This window comes from Daphnia pulicaria, chromosome 6 (genome assembly GCF_021234035.1).
Source record: "Daphnia pulicaria isolate SC F1-1A chromosome 6, SC_F0-13Bv2, whole genome shotgun sequence".
Classification (NCBI taxonomy): domain Eukaryota; kingdom Metazoa; phylum Arthropoda; class Branchiopoda; order Diplostraca; family Daphniidae; genus Daphnia; species Daphnia pulicaria.
Window position 1 is genome coordinate 13,251,408 of NC_060918.1, and position 20,160 is coordinate 13,271,567.

Here is a 20,160-nt window from a genome sequence, read left to right on the forward strand (position 1 = left end):
CTTATTGTCGTTTAAACAATATAATTTTACGCTGTTGCATGTGAAAAGATTTAAGTATTGAATCGAGGAAACCAATAATTTTGTTAGTTTCCATAAAACTCCGTGAGTAGTGATATTTCTCCAGATGGTAAAAAAAAAATTGAAGAAAAATCAAAATCGGTGTACACCCTTTTCAGTTCCGAGAATGGAAGCGGTGGAAGCCCCCCTCGAAATGATGTGCACGAAAAGAACTGCTGTGACCTAGATTGCCTTTTTGTTCAATTCGATACGACTAACGGAAAAAATTCCGTATAGTCAGCAGTCTCATCCGTTACATGAATCATTCATTCTTTACTTTTTTTGGGTTTTATTTACTCTGCACTGCACTTGCTTGCTGTGATTTCACATTGGGGGTACGCGGATTTGGTTTTGATAACCACTTTTCTATTTGGATTTTTTCCCATCGAGTGCATCATTCCGCACTACTCGCTCATCTGAGCGCAGGGTTCTGCTGGATTGTGTGCTGTGTACAAGTTCTCACTGCTTTGATAAGTTCAGTTCACGGTACTTACAATGTCGCTGCTGCTGTCACGCTTTCATGCACTGACGCAATAAAAAAAGAACTGGTCAAAGTGTCGTAAACTTCCTCAGCATTTAAAAGAATTCGTGCTCGAAGGTTGACTTCACAAACTTGTTTTTAGCTATCCATCGCATGTTTGTTTTTTTATCCGTTTCGAATTAACTGTTATATAGAGAAAAATACCAACTATGGGTATAATAGTTGGCAATTTTGCAATTACGATTTACCACCGCACAGACAGGCTGAAAAAAAAAAGTTTAGTGGGCTCCGGAAGAGTAATAGAGGTCAACGATTGAGAAGAGGCTGGTGAAAATGCAAATTGCTGGACCCTAAAAATGAATGAAAGCTAGTTGCTGCTGGCCTCCGCCTCCTCCGCTATATATTCCGTCGTGTTTTGTCTCTTTTTTCTTCTTCTTCTTCTTTCCTTTCTTCTTTTTCATGAGGTTCTTCTACCTTCTTTGAGCTTCCTAACGGATCGCCCCAGAGGTAAAAAACCAAAAAGGCTCAAAAAGAACGAAGCGGAGGAATGAGTATAACAAAAGTGGAGGGGAACGTTGACTTGGGATTGGGTTTGACCACTTTGCCTCAGGTGAATTTACTGCTATACCTGGTCTGGCGGAGGAGTCGGTAGTCTTCAGCTGGCAGCCTTACCAGTTAGTTCTGAACAACGAATACCTCTGTGTTGTGGGTGCTCGCCTCGGTTCTTCTTCTTCATATTGCCGTACAATCTATACACTCATTCTTGGTGTGTTTTTATTTCTCTCGAAATACGGAAATTTACCGAGTAATGTAGATTGGCTGCAAGAATTCAACATAGACAAAAAAGGATTAAAAGAAATTTGCATCAGGTAAAAATTGTCTTCAATTTATTAACGAGTTTAAGTGTACTGTATACCAGTCGATTGTGTTTATTGAATGTTCAAGATAGAGAAGAAAGAAAAACGCCCGATGCTCACTGTGAGAGCACAAGTGTGTCTCTTCCCAAAAGAAAAAAAAAGGTACATTATAAGTGGGACCGGAAATGGTGGTGGACGTATATTCCCTCGCAGCTCAGGCAAGAGCAACGCGCGCAGTATATATAAATATGATTTTCGTTCACGTTCAGCGCTGTTATAACGAGGCTACTGAACTCACTTTTCCCAGGCATTATCGAACGAACCGGCGCGTGGAAAATTTCCGCTCATTTATCTCTAGCCAACCATTTCCAGACAATAGAGCGCTGGATGGTTTTAATGTGAAACCGAAGAAAATTGCTATCCTTCCTATTTCATTGAGAGAATGTTAAGGCGTATTAGTGAAAAATTAGTAGAAAACAATTCCAACGTTATTGGACAAAGAATGATTTTTACCAGCAAAGAATAAGTGAGATCGGCAAGTAAATGCATCTGCCCATTTATATGTTAGACTGATGGCGCACGATGTTGACTCTTACAATTCGCGTGAACTTAAATTAAGCTTTTCCTGCATCCCTACAACATGACGTGGTTGACACTATTTTACTGCCCATATGGAAGGCAAAAGTAATTGTAATGTAGACAATTTAGAGGTACATTAATGTTAATTATACCTCGCTGTTATAACGCCACGCCATTTAAGTAAAGGTGTGCAGCTGTTTATTTAATCGGCTTTATCATTTAATGTTTTCGTAGCCTAAAGTAATCCCTTTAGACATTTCAGTTCCCCGACTTTTAAATAAATCACACCAAAAAATCCAAAGGCTTTAATCCTATACTGCATCGTATTTAATTTATACAGGATTTATTAAACGGAAGAAGGTTTCATTGACAACTCCATAAGCGGAAATGAAAGACAAAAAATGTGACATTTACTTTTGCTTATTTTTTTGTTTATACGGATAAGAAGAAACACTTTTTCGGCAGCGTTGTTAACTTGATGGATGACTGTTCCCAAAAATCCGTTTGAATTTTTCGTTGATACAAGACAATGCAACAGCTATAAGAAACAGTAAAATAAAAGCTATGCATTCATTTTTTTTCTTTTGTGGTGCATTCACGTTTGTCGATTGTGGTTGTGACTGTAAACTCGGATGATTGTAAGAATGTTTCTTCTATATCTTTCTTCCAAGATCTCTTTCTGCTGTTGTATACGTAAGGGTCTAACCATTTCTCAGACACAGCCAAGTTGCGTGCTGGAACGAAAAAAAGCAACAGACGAGTGCAAAGTTCCCCACGGGGCATGCTCAACTCGCTGCTGTGGAGGAACGCAGCTCGGCTATATAAACGTGCGTGAGCACTGGGCTGTGTATATGCGAGAGGCCTTGCGGTGCCGATGACCCTCCCTGCGGCAGCAACCAGGTTCTATCCACGCCTTTTTCTTCTTCTTCGTTCTTCTTCTCTCTCTCAGCCGGTTATTCGACATACCTGCGCGTCGAGCGTGTATATATATGCATCATGCCCTAGGTTCCTCATCTTCTCCCACCCACTCATTGCTTCCTCTTGGGAAAAACCTGTCTTGAAAATTTTAATGGTTTAAATCGTGCTTCCACTTCGACAAGTGGATTTCCCTGCCAGCGGCTTTTGCCGGCTCCGCATCTCATCTCCCGCATTTCGAAAGGGAAATATATTATACAGCAGACGGACTGTTTTATTTGTTGGTATAATCGGTACTGACCTTTCTTCTTCGTTTTAGTCGCCGATCAATTCGGATGAAACGAATTGCGCTCTAGTTTCTCTTCTGTCCAACACTTGTTACGGCTAATCTAAATACGCATTCTCTGAGAGTATAACGAATCAAGTTGCAAATAAGTTGGGTCCATTATAAAAGCCATTCAGGGGCATTAATAATTTAACTTAAACTATTACGTAAAACAAACATAGCTGATATTTTAGAAGGTTATAAATGGGAAAAGAGATATAATTGCCATACGGTACGTTATTGCCTATATCCTTGTTTTTATCTGCACCAATTTTTCTCTAAACTGTGGTTAAAAAAAACTGACGGATACAAGCAATCTTTTCTTCTGGTAACGGGATCGTAGTTTACCAGTTCCTGAAATTCATACAACATTTTCCCCTTTAATTCAGAGCAAAACCAAAAAAATTGCAAATATTTCCTAGAACCCATCGGTTATGGGATGCGCTCTATTGGTAGCTTTGTTCTCTATCTGCTATAAAGTCGCAGTTATAGTTTCCGGCCTTTCCGCATCGAGAAATTTAATTTCGAGCTGTAATTCTTGGTTGTATTCAAGGGAAATAACATTCATTGATTATTGTGCGATGCAATGACAATCGACAATGCAATAGCATTGCAATTCTCACAATAAAAATTTGTCATCGAACAAGGAATTAACATATAAAATTTGAATAGACTAATGCACGCCGTATCACGTATTCAACATAAATATAGAACTGATATCGAAGCGTGATGCTGTAAAGTTACGTTTTCTCAAGTTCCAGTTACGTTTCGTTCAGGCGCAAATGATTATTATGTGAGCCTCATATTGTATTTTTATTCGATCAACTCCGACTATGTACATGTACAAAATTCGTTGACATTGTCTTTTGAACTCTTGCACTTCAAACATGTACCGTTTGTTTTAACGACATTCTTGTTTTCCCTCCCGGTTTTATTTTGTTGGTCGAAAACAGGTCCGAGAAATGGGGAAAATGTCGCCGCTGTGCTCCGCGCTCAACATGTTACAGTTTATTATGGTCTTATTCACTTGGATCTTACTCGATTCGGTTCCCATGATGAGTTGCGACACTCTGAAGCCAACGGATCCCTTCAGCGATGCCCTGCCACACCTCGATAATGACGACTACACCAGTGACAATCCATTCGAGAGGCCGTGCACGGAGGCCAAGCGCGGACTAGACCTACCGTGCACTTGTTCCAGCGGTCCCGACAACGGGACCCACATCAATTGTGACCGAATGGTCTTCCCCGGTGACTTTCCGGTACTTCCCTACCGTTACCGCATTCACGGCTTCTCACAGCGACTCACGGGATACCAGGCTTTCCCGGCCCAACTTTTCACGGCCAGCGATGTGCCCCTCAAGCGACTGGACCTGTCCCAAAACGGCGTGGTCTTGATCACGGAAAAGCTGCTGGACGGGATTGGCGACACGCTGGAAGAGATCAACCTAAGTCAAAATTTGCTGGGCGATCAGCTCAACCCCATCTTTTCTACCACCGAGTTCCACAATTTGAAGCAACTGAAACGTCTAGACCTCAGTGACAACGATCTGAAAGCTCTGGACGATTCCATTGTTAAAGGATGCGATAAACTCCAGGTTTGCTTACAAATGTTTTTATTTCGATTGAACTTTTCTGTTTTTTGTTTTTTACTTTCGATTGATTTGATTCAACTTTGGTTTTAAAAACAAACTGACTCCAATTAAATTCTATTTATATAGGATTTGCGACTGGAACGAAACAGCCTGATGCGTGTTCCAAGCGGCACCTTGAAGGAAGTCAAAACCTTGCAGCGTTTGAATCTAGAACACAACAATATTGGTAACTTCACCATATACTTTCTGTCTCACCTTAATTACATAGTTGTAAGGATGGAACGAATTACTATTTTGGGCATAGACTAATTTATCGTTGGGTGTTATTCGTCTAACTCTTTGAGTTTGAAAGTTGTAAAAAAAAGAAGAAATGAATTTTTAAAACAGAATTGGTTAAAAATGATGCTTACGGTACTTAAGTTTTAACAATAATCCGCGTGTCTCTGCTCCGATAAATTTAGTTCATTTAATACCGCGTATATCTATAATCATGTCAGTCCAAACTGTTTTGTGTTTTCGACATATCAACATGTTCGGAATTCCTCTGTCTGCAACGTGAATTCGGATGGCATGGCGTATAATAGACCTCACATTCGACAGCTGGTGCATACGTGTGAATAACCTTAAGAATTCCACCCAGTTTTGTTTGTAACGGCTATCATTTTGAAAACGTGGTTTTACGATCGACTCTCTGCCCTTAAAAATAATAGGACCCACTGAGAGAGAAAAATACGTCAGACCAAATTATCATACGCGAATAATAAAAAAAAAGTCTTTCGAAGTTTCGATAAGTTCACAGACACAATATCCCCTCAATTTTATTCAGGTCACCGGTTAGCCCTGGATCTACAACAACTACTGATACAATCAAGGATATCCCATATAAATAGTGAATAGAATGGCTTTTTTAGGGCGACAGCACAATATCAAAGGCCATGGCATGGCAAAGGGCAGCGCTCATTCAGACTGCAGCTTAAGCATATCACTATAGGATACAGGAGTCTAAGGTTGTCACGAATATGTGAGAAAGCGACGCGCGGAAGGGAGTCGTTTCGTGGTCAGCTGTATCTAAGGTTAATATATAGTAAAAAGAAATGCTAGTATTACTACACATACAGTGAAGCAAAACCCAAAAAGACCGGGAATGCCTGTGTTGTCAAAATTATATAGTAGCGAAGCTTCCGGGAAGAGCCCGGAATTCCGTTGCGCAGACTTCGTGCATTTTCTTTTTTGGGCTGATAGTCTTATACGTGCAAAGCTTTAAACGAATGTTTTTTATGCATTATAGTATATGTCTCTCGAGCAAAAGTAATGGGGAAAACAATTTTATTTTTTATCGTTTAGGTGCGATTGGAAATGAGGCGTTTGTTCAACAAACGTCGTTACGTTCGTTGAACATGTCACACAACGTCATTGCCAATATCGACATGACCGCTTTGAAGGGTCTGTCGCAACTTCAAAAAATGGATCTGAGTTACAACAAAATATCTCGCCTTTCAGAAAGACTCTTTTCAGGTATATTCATAATCAAAGAAAAACTTGGATTATTTTTATAACTTGTATTTTATCCCTTTTTGTCGTATGAATTACAGATGTATCAATGCTGCAAGACGTTGATTTAAGTAACAATTTCTTGTCTTCCATTCCAACGTCATTGACCGGCTTACCCTCTCTCAAGAGGCTATCGTTATCGGCCAATCTTATCCAGGTAATCTATCTAAAAAAAATATATGTTTCACCATTCAAGATGTATTAACGAATTTTGTTTGATTGAAAATTAAAATCAGAACCTGGATAGCGGAGCGTTAGGAGAACTTCCAAGTTTAGAGTATTTGGACGTCTCTAGAAACAACATTGCCGAATTGCCCAATGGCACTCTGTCACGAATGAGCCGTCTGAAAACCCTGCAGTTTAGTGTTAACACGCTTCGCAAGGTAAAAACTAAATGCTTAATAAGACATGACAGCATACATCATATAATAATAATCCAGGGGTGATTGGACAGCTAAGGAAAAAAATAGCTCAAACCAATCAACCTCAATTCACTGTGCAATTACCTTAGTAGAAACATTTTTCTTGTATTTTTTTATCGTTGGGCGATTAAAACATAAAGCTAATATCTTAGTCAACAACGAAATTTCTCCCGAGAAAGTTTGTCTCAAATTCTTGTTTTGTTGTTATCAGGTGGAAGACGATGCTTTCCGAGGACTGGAACAGCTGGAAGACCTCTACCTGGACGACAACGGCATTCTGGCAGTGCCTCAGTCAGCCCTGCGCCACGTAACGAAATTGCGCCGGCTGTCGCTCTCCTTCAACCGAATAGCCGTCGTTTCAGGTCAGCTCTTCGGTTTCACCACCGAACTGCAGCACCTGTCGCTCTCTTACAACGTCATTAGGGAACTACCGGAAGAGGCTTTCCTGCCGATTAAGTCGCTGCGACGCCTCGAGTTGCGTGGCAACCAGCTCACCGCCGTACAGGCCAGCACTTTCCGCAGTCTGGCGTCGTCTCTGCAAGAACTGGACCTCGGTCGCAACCGGATCAACGAACTCGAAGCGCTGGACCTTCCCCAAGTCCAAACTTTGAAATTGGACTACAACAATTTGACGTCGCTCAAGCGCGGCCAATTCTCCAAGATGACGCAACTCATCGCCCTCAACGTCAGTCACAACGGGATCGATCTGGTGCCCAGTGGGATTTTCCGCGGTCTCTACCGACTTCGCCAGATCGATTTGCGCAGCAACAACCTGGCCACCCTGGCCGTTGGCATCTTTGACGGATTGGCCAACCTGCGAGCCGTCTACCTGCAAGACAATTTGATCCAGCTGATCGACTCGCGCACTTTCAGTCAGCTGCCGCAGCTGCGACTGCTCCAGCTCGGCCGCAACCAAATTTCTGAAATTCGCACCAACGCCTTCGACAATTTACCGCAGCTCAGGAAAATTGTGCTGGCCAACAACCAACTGGAGAGCGTGCCAAAGAGTCTCTCGCGAACGACAAATGCCACCATGCCGGTCGAGGTTCTCGATCTGTCCATCAACAAACTAACGGCCATTTCAAGTCGAGATTTCTTCTATTGGTCGAAATTGGAATACGTCAGTCTGGCGCGTAACAAGATCGTTTCGATTGACGAGCACGCATTCCAACAGCAATCGTCCACTTTGAAAACGCTAGACCTGTCGCGCAACAAACTCAAGGTGCTACCAGCTGGCCTGGTCACTAGAGCCGTCAAGCTACGAGCCATCGACGTCAGCCGCAATTTGCTGGACAGGATGAGTGCGACAGTTTTCCAGAATTCGTCACAACTTCAGACCATTAATCTGAGTTACAATCGACTGCGATCGCTGCCCGAAAATCTCTTCCACGGTCTGACTCGACTCCATTTAAACTTGGAACACAATCGGCTGAATTCTCTGCCGTCGGGCATATTCGATCGCTCCAAACTTCACGGATTGCTGTCCATCCATTTGGGACACAATTTCTTCGAAGAGGTGCCCATAGATGCGCTGCAGAAGCAGTTCTTCCACCTGGAATACCTCAACTTGGCCAACAATCGACTGCGCGTCATCCCGGCCGACACCAACATTCTCGTCACCATCAAAACGCTGGACCTGTCGTTCAATCCGCTGACGGAAGAGTCCGTTCACAATGTGCTCAGCGAGCCCAAGAAAGTCAAGGATCTCAACATGGCCGCCACTGGCATTTCCCGGATACCCGTCCTGGAGACTCCGTTCCTGCGTCGGCTGAATCTCTCCTCCAACAAGCTGGACAGCCTCAACGAAACTGTTTTCCAGCGGCCCACTTTGCTGGAGATGCTGGACCTCTCCAACAACCAAATCGTGGGCAGCAGCGCCGGGGGTCTACCCAACAGCATCTGGTCGCGGATGATCTTTCTCAAGAAACTGATCCTGTCGGGCAATCCCATCAGCCAAATTGTCAAGGGCGATCTGTCTCATTTGTCGTCGCTGGAAGCGCTCGAGCTGGTCGATTTAGCCTCTTGCACTAGGATCGACAGCCAGGCATTTTCTAGCCTGCCCAATTTGCGCAATCTCAAACTGTACGGCCTACCGCGCCTCGAGTCGCTCCAGTCACGCAACATCCTGCAGCACATCACGACGCTGGAGCGAGTCAACATTGAAATCACTGAGCCGACGCTGCAGGATCAACTGGCTCCCGCTTTTCTGCCCAGAATTCGTGAAATCTACGTTCACGGTCGCGGAGTTTTGCGATCCATTTCACCGGCCACGCTAGCGGGATTGACCAGTCCTCAGATTCTCTTCGCTCTCCACGACACGGCCGTCACCAGTTTGCCCGCTTCGCTCCTCTTTCCGGTGCCCATGTCAACTGAGCTGACGCTGGATTTGTCCGGCACCAAGCTGCCGGTTTTCAGCCCGCAATTCTTGGCCGCCGCCGATAATCACCGCCAGTTCCTGGAGCTGCGCGGCTTGCGCCAGAATCCCATCATCTGCGACTGCAACGCCCGGCCTTTCCGCCGATGGCTCAAGGCTCACGTGCCCCAGAAGGGATTCCGTTCGCGACGCAGGCCGCGTCAAGTGCCTCTTTTAGACGATTCGTCGAGTATTCTGGTTCGAGTGTCGGCCAGCAGTAGCCTCGGCCGGCCAGCTGTTCAACGCAACGAAACCGTCTCACCAGTCACCACCAACCAGCAGGCCAACGACTTGGTGGCGTTCAAATTTTCCAACATTGAACCAGCAGAGATCAAGAACACGACGACAATTCCGCCGACTCAACGGCCGCGTAGTAGTAGTACTACTACCCCCATTGCTGTGTCGCGGAGTACACAAGAATTATTACCGGCCACAGTTTCAGATGGGGAGGTGTTTGTCGTTACCTTGGGCTATGAGGACATCCAGAGCGACGACGAGAGCGACCTCAACCAACATCTCAAAGACGAGGTGATTCTTAGTTTGTCGCAAGAATTGGCCGATGTCCGGTGTAGCGGCCCGTCGGCTCTCATGGGCATTCGTCTAATTGACATGGCCGAGGAAGATCTGAGCTGCGACGGACTCGGTCGTGGTGAAGTGGTCGTTCCATCTTCCGAGACTGAAAACACTCTCAAAGATACCATCGATGTGGTGGTGGCGGCCAGACCTAGTCGCCCCCTATTTACACCGGCGTACTCTTCACCGGTGCCTAGTGCCACCACTAATCTCACAGAGGGCGAGCCGGAAATCATTTGGTACAGCGAGAACGAAGATTTGCATACCAGCAGCGATGCCAACATGCGCAGCAACATCGTCAATAAAGATCGTCGATATCCCGAGCTGAAATACGGCGGCAATGCTCGGGCGGAAAGCGCTGCCGGCAATCCCGGATTGCATCACATGGACGCTGTGATTATCGGAATTGTGGGAGGTGTCGTGGCTTTCGTGGCTTTATTAATCATCATTATATGTTTGGTTCGACTCCGATCGGCTGCGCCGTATCGTGGTGGGCCCATGGCCGGAGCCTTGGCCATCAGGCATGATAAATGTACTTGTGTGGGTCCTAGTAGCGGGCATCCCATGTTGTGCCATTGTTTGCCGGGCTATCCTGGTCATGCCTTGCACGGTCCACCGTCCCTGCAGTCTCTTACCGGAATTCCGGCTCTACCTTCGTTGCCGTTACCTTTACCGCCCTGCCCTCCGTCGAGCAGCCGTGGTGTTACTGGGCGCAGTTCCATCTACAGCGTGCCCATTCCCAGGAAAATCGGATCGCCGCCGCAGCACCATCCGCGCTCGACTCTAGGTCTGGCCAGTCGCTCCAGCTTTTATCCACCGACACCTTATTACGTCACTTTCCCACCCGAATCGGAGACTTGATTGATGCTAGAACCTGGCGAATCATTTTTTCAAAAACAATTACAACTCTGTGAGTGAATGAAAATATGTTTGAGTGTTGACATTCGTTTTGTAATATTTTTACATTAAATTTGTTGATGGAGACAGGTGGATGTTGGGAATTTTGTTGCTCATTTGAGTGTCCTTAACAAATGTGTACATGCAATTGTTACTTCGTGCGTCGTCATGAATGAGAGAGGAAACTGCTGTGTGATCGTTTGTAATCATTTTGAAAATTGACATCTATGCTCATGCTTGTAAATACACTGCATCCGTTCAGGACGATTTGAATCTTTATTTCGCCATAGAAGCGTCACATCTCTAGTTTTGACGAGGTAACAAACATTATATTTCTTCCTAATGACTTGGAGAACTGCAATCTACCTAAAGAACGTTACTCTTGTTTTTTTTTATCTGCATTAAAATGAGTGAACCGCTAAAAATTGTCATAATTGTCCAGTCTTTTACACCACAAACTTTTCTATTCAACTTGTGTGATTCCCAACGATTCCATCGTTCCAACACTACCGTTTTTCAGATAATATTTCTACCTTTTTTTTAAGTACCTTCACGGATTCATTTTCGAAAGGCAAAACAGCATCGAAAAAAGGAACACTTTGGCCAAAAGGACTTGTGAATCAGGTGTTAAAAGATTTAAAAAAAAGCCATGTATTCGGTCATCTTTCATTCGACAATGACAACTACAGACCTACAGTAAAAAAAAAATAATGATCATAGTATTATTGAACAAGCCAAACTTGGAAACGTATTGCGTGCCAAACTATTTTGGTTTAACTTCGTGTTCTTGGACCTAAAGAGGATATTTTCAAGATTTAGTTATACTTATTTGAATTTAAAAATAAATCAATAATAACCTTGCGTATGTAAATAGCATCTTCTGGGCTCCCGGCAGATGACGGTTCTCCTTGTTCATACATGTAAGAACTAGCAATAGCCAGAAGAGAACCATCAAAGCTAAACGAGAGTGAAGATATAGATGTGGGATATCGACGGTACTGACAAAGTCTCTTTTTGTTGAAGCCATCCTAAATTATTGTTTGGTAGTTGCTGGATCAGTTAAGATTTACAATCAAATTTATAAAAAAAAAAACTTACCCAAATGTTAACATGACCATCAGATCCTCCAGTTGCAAAAGTGTTGAAGCCACAATGAAAGCTATAAAAACATGGTTCTAGAATAGAGATTTACACTATCATATTAAATTTTTGCTTAGTAACCTGATAGCATTAACTGAGTAACAACACTCGATGTCTCCTTCCTTGATCCGATGACACTTGAAAGCATATTTTTTCTTTTGCACTTCTGGGCTAGGATCAAAGTATTCTACTGCTACTCGACCTATTCCAAGTGTGCAAAAAAAATTTAAATAAATAATGACTTGCAATAACAATAGCATTTCATATTTAAATATTTTTTTTGCATATAAATTATTTTAAATGTTAAACATGTGAAAACACTTCTTTACCTTCAATACTGCTCAAAACAAATCCCTGTCTACTAGGAAAGCATTTGATACACCTAGTCTGATATTTCAGACTTGACTCCCTCTTTTGAAGAGCAGTGCTCATGTTTCTGAGATCCCAAACTAAAGTCCTTCTTCCAGCAGTACCTACAACCAATTTCTCTTCATTCAGAGCCATAGTGTAAACACTGTCTCCTTGCATATGTGTGCCTAAACATGCCTTTGATCTTGGATCCCAAGATTTGATGGAAGCATCCCTATTTATAATGGTATGAAATATTTATTAGTAAATGGTATGATTTTTGAATGACATAATCTTACCAGCTTCCACTAAAAACTTGGTTAACAGCTGTTGAATATTCAACACATCTGATTGAATCCTGATGAATACCCAAAATGCTTTCTACATACACATTAAAAAACATACATTAAAATAACTTAGTTAGTGATTGAAACAAATACAAACATACCTGAATTACTGTTCAGGTCACACAATTTCAAAACACCATCAAGGCCTCCACTCAAAGAATGTATGGTATCCTATATAATACTAGTTGCAATTAATTCATGCTGATGAACAGAAAAAACAAAAGTTTTATTTCAAGTTGACATATATTTCTTTACCTGAAAGCAGGCATCAAGGACAGCACGGTCATGATTGTAACGTAACCTTTGATTGTTTGTGAAACAATCATACAATCGTACAGAACCATCCCAAGAAGAAACTAAAAGATACGGGGTTGAATTAGGGCAGAAACGAACTGCCGAAATCCTTAAAAAATGCAAATTTGAGATGCAGTTTTATACAATTTGTTAATCAATGGTTGCCTGCTTTGTTTCTAAAACAGACTATGACATTTCTTGTAGCTCTTACCCATCTCCTGGTGTAGATTTAAGTTTGATTTCAGAGGAATCTGCCATCATAAATTTTTCTTCCAAAACCACTGTTTCTTTTTTTTATTGATACTGAAAATTATTAGCAAAGACAATATTCAATACCCTTTTACGATTTTTTTAAACTGCAGATGTTTGATTTATTCCCAACAGACAAAAATAGATGATCCACAGACAGCGATGCCAGATATAACGAATTTTAATGAATTGCGTGAATTTACGTGAAATCGTGAATATTTATATAGATAAATTGGAATTTCGATTCAAAACCAATTTTAAGCTCCAAATTTAAAACTGGCGAGATGTTAAATACTTAAAAGATATAGCAGGTAGGCTATTAAAAGCCTACAAGTTTACCTGTTACCTTATACCGGCTTACCTGTAGCCATGGGCTGCTGTAGCTATAATTTTGAAAATGTTAAAAACGTCGCATAGACATGCACTTTCTTGAAATTTAAAGATTGCAACAACACTTATTTTTTAGAAAAAATTTTTCAATCCTTATTACCCCTTGCCCCCTTGGCTCTAACTATTTGTGAAAATTAATGAAATTGTTGTGCATATTTCACAAAAGGGAGCTAGACACCTTTCTTTTGAAAAAATATTGACGTAAAATTGAATTGTCATGAATTGGGATTGTGCAAGTAGGTTACCGCTCGAGTAATCAGAATGAAATAAAACTGAAAAATACGACTACGATTTTTTTTACATTTAAGATGAACTACGACGAGTTATCGCCAAAATTAACTGGGGACACATTAGCCAGCAGCAGCCAGCTGTGAGACGCCGTATGTAGTAATAGCAAAAAATGTTACCAAAATTTGTTGCGGACTGCAATTTTTTTTTTTTTTTTTTTGCGGTTAAAGCAATTTTAAGTGTGTTAAATTAACATCTCAGATAAGGGGAGTGGGAGAGTAAAACGGTGTCTACTCTCTAACAACCGATCAGCTGTTTTTGACTTTTTGTTATTGTTCGCACTCACGTCAGTTCGTTCAACAGATCGTCGCTGAGACATACAGTTTTTTTTAAATTGTTCTCCGAGAGCACTTCTCAATGAAAGCGGTGATACAGCGAGTATTGAGTGCTAAAGTGACTGGTAAAACTATCATTTTCTTCTCTAATTTAAAGCAAATAAAGTTTTTTATTTTTAAACAAAGTCTTCGCCGATTCACTATTTTTGTCGTTATAATTTATCTTCCTTAAAATTGTATCTAAATTTCACGTAAATTGGAAAATGTTTTCAGTTGATGGAACTGAAGTTAGTTCAATAGGGAAAGGTGTGCTGGCATTTGTTGGAATATCTGTAAATGACACAGAGAAGGATGCAGAGTACATGTAAAATATTTCTTTTCTAGCTTAGCTATCCTATCTGGATGTTGTTCTAAAGTGTATTATCTTTTTAACAGAGCAAGAAAAATTTTAAATTTACGTATCTTTGAGGATGCAAACCAAAAGAGATGGGCTAAAAGCACGTCCGATCTCAACCTTGAAATATTGTGCGTAAGTCAGTTTACACTGTACCACAAGTTAAAAGGCAATAAGCCAGATTTTCACTATGCTATGGGCCCCAAAGAGTCAAAAATTCTATATGAAAAAGTGCTAACGCTTCTAAAAACGATGTATGATCCTTTGTTAATTAAAGGTAAAGTTAACATTCTGATTAATATTTGTATGTATTTTTCAATTAATTGGTTGATTAATTTTATAAATCACGAGTATAGATGGTGTTTTTGGAGCTCATATGTGTGTACAATTAGAAAACGACGGTCCAGTAACTATTGAAATCGAATCAAACACCGTTCGTGAGAACTTAAAGGACAGTAATGAAGTACCATAAAATTGCAACGTTAAAAAATACTGACTCAATTTGGTATCTCGTATCCATCATTCAATACATGATTTCCAAGAGTTTGTTAATTTACGAAGTGCGGACCGAAACTGTAGGCCTACATCCAAATAAGGAATAACAGCACACAAAAGTTTTGCTGAGAATTTTTTGGATTTCCCGCTAATACTATGGACGTCGAGCCACGGTAAAACGTGAACGTGTATGGTGTATCTATCTTGTAGCTTGTACTCGTAAATCAACCATGGATTTTAAAAATCGTGGATGACCAACTCCACCACGAATTGGGAGGAGCTCACGGCTATCTGTACACGAAGTACACGACTTCAAGGTATGTTTCTTTGTTTCATGGGCAAGTTGCATTTTCCCACCCCTTCATGACTATACTAGCGCCATCTACCAGTAAGCTGGTAAGAGCTAGCCTAGCAGTAGACTAGTACACTTTTCTGTGTGTTGAGCGGACTCCTTATTTGGATAGGTATAGGTTTTAGGCGTTTACCGTCGGGTTATTTAGCCAAATATTTATCATGGTGATTTATTCTTCATTCCCGTAATTTAGAATTTTCGTTAGTTAATGTTTTATTATGTAGGACCCCATGGAAGACACTCAATGGAACGATGTTTTACGTCAAAAAGGCATTATACCTCCCAAGCCTAAAGAAGCTGAAGTGACTGAGGAACAAATTGAAGATATGCTTGAAAGTGTTGTTAAGAATTATACCTCAAATGGTATATTATTGTTATAAACATTTTTCTTATCTTATTTTTAACTTATCAATTTTAATAACTGTAGAAAAAAGACCAGAAGAATTAGAACTTGATGATTTAGATGATCTCGAAGATGAATTAGATGAGAAAGTTTTCTTGGAATATCGTCAGAAGAGAATGGCTGAAATGAAATCATTATTACAGGCTTCTAAATTTGGAGAGGTTTTAGAGATTACTGGTAAAGACTACATTCAAGAAGTAAACAAAGCAGGTGAAGGAATATGGGTCATATTACACCTTTACAAACAAGGGTAAGGAAAATTAAACTTGAAAATTTACATTATGATTAAAATGTTAATACTTTACGTTTATAATAGAATCCCCTTGTCTTCCCTAATGAACGATTATATTCGTAATTTGGCCCACAAATTTCCAACAGTGAAATTTGTAAAAAGCTTGGCAGGATTGTGTATACCCAACTACCCTGATCAAAATTTACCAACTATATTTGTTTACCTTAATGGAGAGCTGAAACGCCAGTTCATTGGAACAAGTTCTTTTAATACTGGACTTAAACAGGATGGTAATTACATTTTCCTAGTTTTATAAGCATTTGACTTGGAAATAATTAAACAATCTTTTATTATGAACAGAACTAGAATGGATACTTTCAGAAACTGGTGCTTTCAAGACAGAGCTTGAAAATGATCCTCGACCAAAAATTCGTGATGCTCTATTCTCACAGCTAAACTGTGGCAATAGTCGAACACAGGAAAGAAATAATGACTCTGACAGTGATTATTGGTAAGTCCAATTTGAAAAATTTATAATTTCGGAATTACGTATTCATAAGATTAAAGAAGATAGCTAATTCGAAATAGTATTTGTGTCAGCTCGTTTGCGCATGGAAAGAAACTAATTAAAAATAACAATAATAAAACTAGTTCCAAATGAGAAATGATGAATAAAAGGAACATACCTTACTAACGGAAGCTATAGAAGGCCCAAAACTCTCAGTTACTTTAAGTCGCCTTGCTATCCATCCAGGAAGGGAAGACTGAGAACTTGAGCGCGCATATCGAAGGTCTGCCAATACAAGAGCAGCGTAATCCTTGCTATGTCGAATCGCTCTTCCTATTGACTGGTTTACAGCTTTAAAACACAAAGCTTCGTAGTAAAGTTGTCCCGGTAGTCTTTTTTCCCCTTCTGGAAGCAAAGTCATCTGCAATATATCAAAATAATGGTAGTTTTTGTCGTTGAAAAAGAGTACAAATATTTTAGTAGCCTGGGAATAAAATACGGCATGATTTAATCAATACATTTTACAATAAATACCATGTTTTTATTTAAGTAATCCATTTTCTCTTTTAACGCCGCAGATTGTATGTTGGCGTAAGGAAGACCGACTACAATGACACAGCGAGCCAAATCGTCGCTGAAGTTGATTCCTTCACTCAACTTTCCGCCTATTGTTTTTTATCAGTTAATTAAATGTTTTTATGCTGAAATAGAACAACAATTGTGCCTTGTACACGAATAAAGCTTACCAACAACACAGAGCAACATAGCTCCATTCTTCCCACCTGCGTTTGTTGGATTAGCAAACTGTTTTATACATCGAGAGTATTCGTCTAATACACGATCAACTTCTTTGGCTTCTTTAGGCTCCCGAAACAATTTCTTACGATTTTCGATTTTAGAAACGTAATTGTTTTTCTTCAAATGATCAACTACTTGCTATCTTCCGTCAGAAAAGAAATTAAATACAATAGAAAACGGTAATAAAACTATAAATTTAGAACTCACACTTTCGAAATCATATGACGGAAGAAAACAGACAACACCTCCTGAAACAACCTTCATAGAACCACAAATTTAAAATTCTTAGTTGAAAAAAAAAAAAAATTATAATAGGGATTGTATTATAATAACCTGATTGATGTTCAATAGTAAGTTGGCTAATTCGTCAAGTAAACGGCTTCGGTTACCCCAAGAAAAATCCAACTCTTTGTTAGACGGACCTCGCGTCAGTACCAATGGTAAAACATGGTCAGGAGGGATAATATGGTCACATGAGAATGACATAATCCGGTTCTGTGGGGCACCAGCAGCTCCAAAAAGCTGAAACTGAAATTCGCTGCTAGGTTGCATTGTACCACCAGCGACAATAACAGCTCTAAAAATCAATCAGATAAAACTATTAATATTAAATCAAGCGATTTCACATAAGGAGGTATACCTAGGTTGAGTGACAAAATCTTTAAATAGTGATCCAGGATTTAGCAAAATGTACTTTAAACAACTAGCTGAACTAAGAACTTTCTTAACACATAGAATTCTTCCATCTTCGTTTGGATTGATAAGACATCGCATAAATTCCAGGATTGGTAACAAACTCGAGCCCCTTTCTTTTGAATCCACTGCTTCCACGGGGTTGGGCGCATTCTCACTTTGGACCGCTGCAAAATTCAATTTCCCCAAAAAGGTTTTCAAACCCCCAACCGGAGTGACTTCAGCTGTCGCGGGTTTAAAATAGATCAACTTTTGAGGTAATTTGGTTTTCTCGCAAAATTCCACAAGAGTGTTTATGTTTAGATGATCAAAACCAGCTTCAATGCAGAATTTCGAACAGTCAAAAATCTTTTCGTCTTCATTTGTCTTTTCAGCTTCAGCTTGATTTGTTTCTGGTTTTCCTTGAAGATTTAAACTTTTCATGAGACATGATAAGAAGAAAATAAGTTGTTTAATAGGTAGCAAATTTTTTGCGGAGAGACGACTATAAAATCTCTGTTGGTATTGCAACAGTTGCCAATGTGCGTGACTTATTTGATGACCCCAAATGGAAATACTATGAATTGAACTTATAGTCTCAAGTAAGTTGTGAGCCTCATCCTAGAATAGAATTCCCATAAAAAATTACTTTAATAAACTATTTAAACAACTAAAGAAAGTACTTACAATAATCACAACGTTATTATGAAGCTTCAACCCACACGCTTCTCTTGTGTGTTTTTTTAGTAGCGTTGAATAAGGAACGACGACCAACTGGAAAAAATAAAATGACAATTAATTATGTTGTAGTAAGGTGTTTTAAACACGTAATTTACACATAAATTTATTCAAAAATACCTGTGCGTCACAAATAGCATTTCGTGCCGCATAATAAGGGCATGCTTTTTTCTTTTTCCCTGACAGTATTAAACTTTCAACATCAGTTACTTCCGTTAATGACAAATCTCGAACGTTTTGTACGAGTTTACTGTCAAGAAAAGGACATGAAGATGATTTTCTTGTTTTTTTAATTGGTTGTCCATCTTCAGATTTGGAGGTTGTACTTGATCCTTTTTTCTGCATTTCCAAGCACCTAAAAATTCACATGTAAAAAAGAAATCCACTTTTGAACTGTGACAATAACAAAAACTAACCTTTCATTCATTAGAGTACTGCTCTTAAGGCTTGTAACTTCTTCATTGATGCAAAGTTGCTGACGAGAAGCAAGAGAAATTAATCTTATGGAATCCCCAAATGGACTCTTTTTGACTTCACGAACAAACTGAGAAATTTGAGAGTGTGTACGACTAGCAAATATAATCTTGGTGCCTTCAAACTAATTGGGGTATTTTGAACATCTCAGTTTACAAAAAAGCATAATTTACACTATACCACAAAAATACCATTTCTTCAGCTTGTGATTCTTCAACAGGTTCTTCACCATCACTTTCTATGTCCCCAATCAGGACGTTGTCATCTTCAACATCAGTTGAATCACTTATTTGGGATTTCTTTGAATTCATCTTTGATGATTGACTGTCAGGTACTAAATGGTTCATAGTAGATGTGGACATATTTTGAACTCTCTGTTTTAATTTTTGGATTCTCTCTTCTCGTTGATTAATTTTCTTTAGTTCAGATTTGATTTCATTTTGCTCATGAGAAATTGCAACATTTTTTTTAGCTAAAGTAAACCAAGTAGGTTCAACTTGTGCATCAGTTGCCTGCTTCAAAGCTGGATTTTCATCTTCAACACCTTTACTGAGAATCTTCAATTTTTCTTCTAGTTGTGACTTTTGATGACACTCATGATCAGCTAACCAAGTTAGAGCTCCACAAATCAGACTTAGTGATTTACCCTTAATATAAAAATTGGAAACATTATTTTGTTATTTGCAAAAATAAGAGGACTGAATAAAAACAAGATTTAATTAAAAAACATAAGACATACTGTTCCTGTTGGGCTTTCAAATATACCCAGTTTCCCTTGCTCAATACATTTGTACAGACTTTTCATAAAATCTAATTGAATAGGATAAGGTTCGAACGGAAATCGGAAACCCTCGGGAACATCCATTGTAATAAAACTGAAATGGACTACTGCTAGAAAACGTATGCATTGGCGCTTTTTGAAGTTTTCTACTTTTCAGAATTCAAGTAATCCAGTACCGATGCTGAGTTGCAAAATCTACCAAATTTGCCTTAAAAACAGAGGGAGGACTGGAAGGAGGAGGGAAATTCGGAAAATTGAGGGGAGACGTGAAATCATTGATCACGACTAACCGCTGATAAAAAGGCAAAAAGCCCTTC

General features: G+C 39.9%; 5 protein-coding genes across 5 annotated transcripts; 3 read left to right on the forward strand and 2 right to left on the reverse strand.

Annotated features, from left to right (window-relative positions):
* The first annotated feature begins 1,165 nt into the window (after positions 1 to 1,165).
* On the forward strand, positions 1,166 to 10,927 carry LOC124342335 (chaoptin-like). Its single transcript, XM_046795303.1, has 7 exons — positions 1,166 to 1,407; positions 4,168 to 4,812; positions 4,936 to 5,035; positions 6,154 to 6,324; positions 6,402 to 6,517; positions 6,597 to 6,743; positions 6,994 to 10,927. The coding sequence occupies exons 2-7, from the start codon at positions 4,177 to 4,179 to the stop codon at positions 10,627 to 10,629; spliced, it is 4,806 nt and encodes a 1,601-aa protein (XP_046651259.1). The 5' UTR covers positions 1,166 to 1,407; positions 4,168 to 4,176; the 3' UTR covers positions 10,630 to 10,927.
* Positions 10,928 to 11,305: 378 nt separating this feature from the next.
* Positions 11,306 to 13,257, reverse strand: LOC124341949 (mitotic checkpoint protein BUB3-like). Its single transcript, XM_046794912.1, has 9 exons — positions 13,006 to 13,257; positions 12,756 to 12,903; positions 12,602 to 12,671; positions 12,453 to 12,534; positions 12,135 to 12,388; positions 11,887 to 12,007; positions 11,764 to 11,824; positions 11,523 to 11,693; positions 11,306 to 11,458 (listed from the first exon to the last, which is right to left on the reverse strand). Exons 1-9 carry the CDS (start codon positions 13,053 to 13,055, stop codon positions 11,429 to 11,431), a joined length of 987 nt encoding a protein of 328 aa, XP_046650868.1. The 5' UTR covers positions 13,056 to 13,257; the 3' UTR covers positions 11,306 to 11,428.
* A 637-nt stretch (positions 13,258 to 13,894) lies between these two features.
* On the forward strand, positions 13,895 to 14,934 carry LOC124341952 (D-aminoacyl-tRNA deacylase-like). The gene is made up of 4 exons (XM_046794914.1): positions 13,895 to 14,121; positions 14,270 to 14,360; positions 14,432 to 14,667; positions 14,747 to 14,934. The coding sequence occupies exons 1-4, from the start codon at positions 14,079 to 14,081 to the stop codon at positions 14,860 to 14,862; spliced, it is 486 nt and encodes a 161-aa protein (XP_046650870.1). The 5' UTR covers positions 13,895 to 14,078; the 3' UTR covers positions 14,863 to 14,934.
* Positions 14,935 to 15,272: 338 nt separating this feature from the next.
* LOC124341951 (phosducin-like protein 3) lies at positions 15,273 to 17,238 on the forward strand. The gene is made up of 6 exons (XM_046794913.1): positions 15,273 to 15,401; positions 15,462 to 15,600; positions 15,665 to 15,890; positions 15,957 to 16,162; positions 16,233 to 16,383; positions 16,959 to 17,238. Coding segments are annotated over exons 1-6 (726 nt in total). The 5' UTR covers positions 15,273 to 15,398; the 3' UTR covers positions 16,960 to 17,238.
* Positions 16,120 to 20,010, reverse strand: LOC124341948 (ATP-dependent DNA helicase DDX11-like). Its single transcript, XM_046794911.1, has 12 exons — positions 19,802 to 20,010; positions 19,254 to 19,709; positions 19,005 to 19,186; positions 18,709 to 18,943; positions 18,538 to 18,624; positions 17,819 to 18,471; positions 17,512 to 17,755; positions 17,386 to 17,436; positions 17,127 to 17,316; positions 16,915 to 17,045; positions 16,559 to 16,801; positions 16,120 to 16,494 (listed from the first exon to the last, which is right to left on the reverse strand). The coding sequence occupies exons 1-12, from the start codon at positions 19,925 to 19,927 to the stop codon at positions 16,447 to 16,449; spliced, it is 2,646 nt and encodes an 881-aa protein (XP_046650867.1). The 5' UTR covers positions 19,928 to 20,010; the 3' UTR covers positions 16,120 to 16,446.
* Between the last annotated feature and the right edge of the window lie 150 nt (positions 20,011 to 20,160).

What these genes read in the sequence shown, in the direction of transcription:
- LOC124341949 (XM_046794912.1), bottom strand. Translation starts at nt 13,055, where the DNA reads ATGATGGCAGATTCCTCTGAAATCAAACTTAAATCTACACCAGGAGAT. An exon ending in AAATCTACACCAGGAGATGG is followed by an intron (nt 12,904 to 13,005) that starts GTAAGAGCTACA and finishes GCATTTTTTAAG; the next exon opens with GATTTCGGCAGTTCGTTTCT. An exon ending in TCCTTGATGCCTGCTTTCAG is followed by an intron (nt 12,672 to 12,755) that starts GTAAAGAAATAT and finishes AGTATTATATAG; the next exon opens with GATACCATACATTCTTTGAG.
- LOC124341952 (XM_046794914.1), top strand. Translation starts at nt 14,079, where the DNA reads ATGAAAGCGGTGATACAGCGAGTATTGAGTGCTAAAGTGACTG. An exon ending in ATTGAGTGCTAAAGTGACTG is followed by an intron (nt 14,122 to 14,269) that starts GTAAAACTATCA and finishes AAATGTTTTCAG; the next exon opens with TTGATGGAACTGAAGTTAGT. An exon ending in TGATCCTTTGTTAATTAAAG is followed by an intron (nt 14,668 to 14,746) that starts GTAAAGTTAACA and finishes TCACGAGTATAG; the next exon opens with ATGGTGTTTTTGGAGCTCAT.
- LOC124341948 (XM_046794911.1), bottom strand. Translation starts at nt 19,927, where the DNA reads ATGGATGTTCCCGAGGGTTTCCGATTTCCGTTCGAACCTTATCCTATT. An exon ending in ATAATAACGTTGTGATTATT is followed by an intron (nt 18,472 to 18,537) that starts GTAAGTACTTTC and finishes ATTCTATTCTAG; the next exon opens with GATGAGGCTCACAACTTACT. An exon ending in GATTTTGTCACTCAACCTAG is followed by an intron (nt 17,756 to 17,818) that starts GTATACCTCCTT and finishes ATTGATTTTTAG; the next exon opens with AGCTGTTATTGTCGCTGGTG.
- LOC124341951 (XM_046794913.1), top strand. An exon ending in TTACACCTTTACAAACAAGG is followed by an intron (nt 15,891 to 15,956) that starts GTAAGGAAAATT and finishes CGTTTATAATAG; the next exon opens with AATCCCCTTGTCTTCCCTAA. An exon ending in TACTGGACTTAAACAGGATG is followed by an intron (nt 16,163 to 16,232) that starts GTAATTACATTT and finishes TATTATGAACAG; the next exon opens with AACTAGAATGGATACTTTCA.
- LOC124342335 (XM_046795303.1), top strand. Translation starts at nt 4,177, where the DNA reads ATGGGGAAAATGTCGCCGCTGTGCTCCGCGCTCAACATGTTACAGTTT. An exon ending in TCTAGAACACAACAATATTG is followed by an intron (nt 5,036 to 6,153) that starts GTAACTTCACCA and finishes TTTATCGTTTAG; the next exon opens with GTGCGATTGGAAATGAGGCG. An exon ending in TATCGGCCAATCTTATCCAG is followed by an intron (nt 6,518 to 6,596) that starts GTAATCTATCTA and finishes AATTAAAATCAG; the next exon opens with AACCTGGATAGCGGAGCGTT.